At 39.4% G+C, this 6650-nt stretch overlaps 1 protein-coding gene across 1 annotated transcript in view; it reads left to right on the top strand.

Annotated features, from left to right (window-relative positions):
• The first annotated feature begins 2088 nt into the window (after window positions 1-2088).
• The window catches only part of LOC118790326, a 47264-nt gene continuing 42702 nt past the window's right edge, over window positions 2089-6650 (top strand). The window contains exons 1-2 of the mRNA XM_036547235.1: window positions 2089-2642; window positions 5130-5231. Coding sequence (XP_036403128.1) covers window positions 2142-2642; window positions 5130-5231 — 603 coding nt within the window. The 5' untranslated portion in view covers window positions 2089-2141. The remainder of the gene's footprint in view (window positions 2643-5129; window positions 5232-6650) is intronic.

Here is a 6650-nt window from a genome sequence, read left to right as displayed (position 1 = left end):
ATATGGTGTTCTGTTGAGCAACTACAGTTGACTCCTGATAATGGAATATGCTTGGGACTGTTGTGATGTTATGCACTTAACCCAAGTATGCAAATAACAGCAGTGAGTAAAATCCAGTGTTATTAAAACAGACCCAGCTGCTTACTACCCAATAAAAGGGAGCACGAAATGATCCAATTTGCAATTATAGAGGATTGACTGTACTCTCATATCAGTTCAACGGAGACAGTGATCACATGTTCTCTGTTGAAGTTCCACTGTGCATCCCACAAGACAAGGACAAGCATTCCAGAAAGTTTCACTGAGTTACAATAAGCAGGATGTAGGTGCATGATTTTGTCTGATTTTGTTTTAGAGATTTAAAGGTGACCCTTATGTTTCCTGGATTAAATTTAATTATTTTATACAAGATGATTTTTACATTTGCATAGCAGAAAAAATATTCAATATGTACAATTTTCATGTAATCTACATAAAATAAATAACGTCTTCTGTACTTGCATTTTCAAATATGAACTCATAAATGAACAATTTTAGCAAATTAGTGAAAGTTATTTTTGGCGTACAATGTGCATGCATCTGTGATTTCATGAGAGAGTGCCATTTCCACCTGGTACTCATGACCTTTGAGGGAACAACTACTCAAAAAGGATTTGAAGCAGCAGGTCTTTGAGGAAGTCAGTGTTACTTTTTTTGGAAATCATTCCACCCTGGTGATGGCCTGCTCTCTTTCCCCTGATGCTGTCTTTTCTGTGACACCCCTCCCCCCACCCCCACCCCCATTGTCCATCCCTAATCATCTCCACAAATGTCCAACTGCAGCAGAGCTGAGCTGAGCTGATGGGGGGGGTCAGCACTCTCAATTGTGCTGAACAGTTGTCTAGCCAAGCAGCTTTTCCTTAAAGTAGCCAGAGGAAGGGCTTTACTGTCTCAGACACCAGAAGGGCCTGACAACTGACCCTGGGGCAGAGCCTCGCAGCTGGGAGAGACCCACAAACACAACCCTCTCCTAGGCAGCCAGAAGAACAAACACCCCTCAAGAAGAAGTCAGGAGCTCTCTGTGTTCTTCCCTCCTCTGTAGTACTTTCTCCTATGAGTTTTGGAAGGAAAAGTCCTGGAGTCTGTTTTTGTTTCATTCACAGAAAACAGCCTAGCTCTAAAAGGCTTTCCTTTTTCACCCTTATTCTTTAAGGAGTATATGTGAGATTTGCACTTTCTTTTAAAAAAAAATATTTTATTGTTTTTTTGAATGTTGATTTTCCCCTGCTGTGAACTCTCTCTTTCCTGCAAGACAACCCTGTTTCATCGCTTGCAAGGACAGACATAAAGCAATCCTTGGATTTCTCGACTTTTTTGGTGCTTTTTCCCGTATTTTCTTTTGCATCTTTTTTAAAGGAGAGAGAGGGAGACATCGCGAGGGCAGAGGTGAGGGCTTGATATGGTATATGTTTTTTAATGTTGAAGGCATTACCTCACTCCACAGCAGCTCTGATCCAGAGGGTCAGACTGGAGTCTATTACCGTCTCCCCTTCAACTGTCTTATCTGAGCGGCTTTTCTTCTCTTAACTCAGAGAGGAAGTTTTGACAGCCAGGGTTTACAACCTCCTTTCCCTCAGTCATTTTGCACATGCTCTGACAGAAAGTGGTGACTTCACTCCTCTTGCCTTTTTTTTTCAAAAACTCCCCCCCTTTCCCTTTCTACTTCTATTTTTTTCTCTCTACTCTGCGCAGTCCGGCAGCATGCCAGCAGTTTTCCTCTTGCTCCGCTCCCTGCTTATCAGGCTGCTTAGTAGCAAATTAGTGGGCTCGGCTGCGCAGTTCCTCAGGAGAAGCCTCTCAGTGGCTGCTTCACACGTTGGTGCCTTGCTGCGGCGCATCTGGGATCACGTCCGATCGCAGGAGTCGCGGGAGGCTATCCTGTCCTGCGTGCTCTGCATTCTCAACATGCACAAGAAGGTGGACAACTAAAATTTCCAGTGTTTTTTTTTTTTTAATTACATTTGTTTACATCACTCTTTTCCTCCTCTCTCTCTCCTGCTGTGGACTTTGTGAGAGTGAAAGAGAGAGAGAGGATACAGACTTTTTTTCTTTCCTTCCTTACTAATTTTATATGTTGCAAAACCAAAGTGTGATTTTGAGCCATGGCAGAGAGCATAATGAGGAAGATCCAGCCTTTTACCATTGGGACCAAGCTGTCTGTCCCTTCTGTGCCCAAATGCCCAGATTTTGCAGAAACCTACTTGCCAAGCCAGACTCTGGATAACTGCAAGCTGCAGCACAACTTGAATGACCAGGTGTCCCTCTACCTTGGCCGGTCCCAGATGCACCCAGATGGACCCCGGTTCTCGCCTGTGGCCACACAGTTAACCCAGGTGGAATGTCGTCAAGAAGAGATGACCAAAGAGGATCACCTGAACAGGAACGCAGTCTCCCCCACCGCTTTCTCCAGATCCATCCGGAAGATCACCATCTCCGGGAGCACAGAAACCCCCGGAGACATGACATCCCCCACAGACGGGTGCCCCAAGGCCCCTGGGACCTCCATGTCCGAAAACATCAATAACAACAACAACATCCCCTCCAAACCCTTACCCAGGATTGTAGGAGTGAGCTGTGAGAACAAGCCCAATTCTCATTTTAAGGTACACATTTTATGTTTTTTGTTTAATATTTTGCAGCACCGCCACATATTAAAAATGGCAACATTATGATAAACAAAAGGTAATCTCCAAAATATAATTACAGAATCTACATATTACAAACTGTGGGTATATGATAAAGATCTAATATCTATAGTGTGGTACTTTTTTCAAGCAAATGCCAAATGGCAAGAGAATGGTGCATGTGTTATTAGCTAGGTTTGAGTAGTATTCTTTAAAATATTACAGTAACATGTTTATGATTAAGATAAACCCTGGTTATCTGGTGATTTTTATTAGGATGGAATAAGTACACTAAAAGTTTTGTTTGATCAGCTGTAAAATCATTTTAATTCTGCTCTGGTTTGAGAAATGTTATCACAAGCATGACATGCAGAAAGTACAGAGACTCACCAGAAGAAACTTTAACATTGACTCCAAGATAAAAATATAAAAGAACAATTACACAACTGCTTTTTCCCTGTTTTGTCTGGTTGATTCAGAACAATAAAAATTTAAAAATGCATCTTCCTCTCCTGTCTTCCCAATGATATGTTGTGTGATGTCCGTAAACAATTATTTCGAGGCATGGGAGACAGAGAGCAATTTCATTTTACCTTCTAAGAAATGTAGCGTGTCCAGATGTATTGGCTAAATACAATTACCCCTAATGGAAACAATGACTTAAACAAGTAAGAAGCTATACTGTTTAATAGATTAAACATGGTAGAGGCCAGCTACTTACAGTGGAAGGAGAGAGAGAGGGCGTCTGCCGGCACTTTGTAACAGACGGTTCATTCCTGACTGGGTTCCAGGTGGTTCCATTTTTCCTGGTTAGTCTCGTGTAATTGTGAGCCCACATGCTGGGCACTAATTTGTTGCTTATTTAAAGATACCAGCAGGATAAACTTCCTTTCTCTCTCAAACATGTAGTCCCGAGAGCATAGTCGATCTGAAATATGTTGGATCTAGTCTGTTTTAAAGTGTAAAATGAACCGCTCATCATCCACCGTGCGGCAATCCCTTTCTCCGCGCGTGGCTTGGATACTTTTGTTATTGAGAGCAGTCTATCGTGAGATATGTACGTCGTAATATTTCTGCAATAAAAAATAAATAAATCATTCGACAGATTTCATTTCATGTTTCATTTCTAAAACCGACTGATGGCAACTCGCACATAATGATGCGAGTGGACATATCCAACGAGGAACTCCTACTAACCAAACGGCAACAAGTTAAACATGTACTGTATGTAAAATCATACAGATAACGTAACGTCTCAACATCTACAAGACACCTAGATCTGTGTTAGAATTCATGGTCTCTGTAAGTGATGTGTTTGTCTTCGATTATGCACATAATTATTATGTGCATAATATTTTTGTAATTCAGACGTTCATGCCAGTGATATGTTCAGTGACTCATAGCACCATGTGAGATGCACGCGGCAAGGCAACCTCCTTTGCTCTTGCTCTGCTTTTGCCATTTCCCTCAAAATAACCTTGGAAGCCGACGTGATTAACAGCAATTGCTATTTTTTCCATATTAAAGTAAAATACACCTGCATAATCTAGTAATATTTTCATAATTTGTTATGTTTTAAATTGCCAGAAACCACAAAATCTTGATTTTATACTTAATGCTGAAAGCTCAAAATGTGTGGGTCACTGTCCAACGGTGTGGCAGATAAATCGTTTCTTTCCTGGGCTTAGTCTGTTTGGCAATTCGTTGTCTCCCAATGAGACATAAACCCAACACACAAAGCCCCGGAAAATAACAGATTTTTGGGCAATAACATTATTCACGCCATACTTAGACAGATGACCTCATCCTTAGATTTCGACTGTGCACGCCACTGCAACATTTGAAACAGGCATAACCTCCAGTTACGCAACACGACGAGAACACGATGAAACGCGTGCAAATGTCATATTTAATAAGGGTGTAATATGAAAATAGCAAACATGCACCATACCCATTGCACTCATGTAGATTTAAGTGATAAACTAATGTAATCAACTGCTATCTTGTTGATAACTATATTACTGCAGTGGATTTTTAATCATCACCATTTTTTAATCATATATGACCATCAGTAATAAAACTTTGACTAAAATGTATTTATCCTTTTCACTTGGTACAGATGTTTTATAGAAAGTGCATTTTCTGCAAGATTTTAATGTCAGGGAGACTTAAAAAGGACAGAATAACATTAAGTTGCTATTTAATAAGCAATTATTATTAACAAATAAGTCCTGTTATTTCATCACCAAGCATGGAGGATAATTGTTTTAATTGTTTAACTGCATATGTATTTTCTACAGTTCAATTTTTACAAATTCAAGTATAAGAGAAGATGTGTTTTACAAGGCCAAATTGATACTGGAAACACCAGAAAAAAATAATTCATGGAGTGTTGGACCATAATTGTGTACCGTTATGTAGGTACAGCCAATCATGTTTTTTCACCTCTGCTTTTTAATGTCATAGGTTTTACTAAAAAAAGATGTCACTGTGGGGGACCAGAGAAATGATTGTCAAGGGGCAAGTGGATTCGATTGTCCTGGGGAGAAAACCACTCCAAGCCTTCAGGTACAGTGCTCAAAAGATTATATTCTTCATTATCCAAGAAAACACCCTTGTCTGCTCATACTTTATGGTATATACTTATGATGAACAATGCTTTGTCCATCAATATTCAGATGACACATACTGAGCATAATGCATCTTCCATAATTAAATGTAATCACAATACATTTAATTAAACACAATACACAATGCATTTTTTCAGTTTTCTCTTCACCTTCACATTAAAATTTGTGTACAGCTACTTGTATGTCATCAATCTACCATCAAAAGTTTACAAGCACTACGAGTTCTACTTATGAACAATTACTACAGCTATTATTACAGCCGCTAATAATAGTGTTAATATTAACCATCATTATAGTAATCATTTTTTCAATGATTATTATATATGTAATATATTTATTAGAAGTGGTTGCATGAGTAGTAGTTGTGAGGCTATAAAACAACATTAACAGTCTTTAAAAAATCGTATCTTCTTCTCTTGCTTCTTGCCTTGGTTACTGTTTACTAATGAAATTATTCTCTGTCAACCAAAATTACCGTGTGAAGCTGTGGCAGGAATGGCCACCAGTGTTCAGTCTGGATGCTCTGGGTTTCCGTCAGCCTCCCTCCAGCTACAGGCTTACTCATAGTAATAAGGGCAGGTTAAACCCTTCCACATGGTGGAGGAAGTGTACTGGTTCCCACTGGAGAGGGACCGACTTGCCCATGGAAATGACCAGTATAAATGATAACATTTGTTTTGCAATAACTCACTTAATCAGACCCTCCACCTTTGTTACTGTTCTCCATAGAAAGGTAGAAGGCACCTAAAACCCCTCTAACACTGTACGTAATTAGACTAATCAAAGCTCAGAAAAAAATGTTCTGTTTTGTCTGTTGAGGTAGAAATATTTATTTTCAGATTCCCATGAATCTTAGAGGGTTTGGAAATGTCCAGAAATTCTCCTTTAGGGTCTGTACAGGATTGGCATTTGTGGATTCAACACCACAGGATAATTTGGTTTCAGCCTTTCGTAGGCCTCTTGTTTCTTTCTTTCCCTTTTATGCTTCTTAATTAAATTACTTCCCTCAGAATCTACAAGTAGGGATGAGACATTTTTGTTTCTTTCAACTTTTATTTTTTGATATAAATCACATTTAAAACGGCTTGCGTTCAGTTACAGCCAGCTGTACATATGATAATGGTCTCATGGAATTTAGGAAGTGATGTCATGGGTATGACCGCCAAAACCTAAACGACCAATTATTTTTAAGTCTTGAACAGAGTTACACAGAAAAAAAAAAACAGTGGTGTAGTTTTTACAGTGGTTTGGGGTTAATATGGGTTGAAATCTTGAAAAAGGATCACCCTTTGATCACATCAGACATGTGGTCTGACCACCTGTGATACAATTTAAAGAAGGCCTTTTAAATGCATAT

Source organism: Megalops cyprinoides, chromosome 15 (genome assembly GCF_013368585.1).
Source record: "Megalops cyprinoides isolate fMegCyp1 chromosome 15, fMegCyp1.pri, whole genome shotgun sequence".
Classification (NCBI taxonomy): Eukaryota; Metazoa; Chordata; class Actinopteri; order Elopiformes; family Megalopidae; genus Megalops; species Megalops cyprinoides.
Note: the sequence above shows the minus strand (reverse complement) of the source record. Positions and strands in the feature narration are given on the sequence as shown.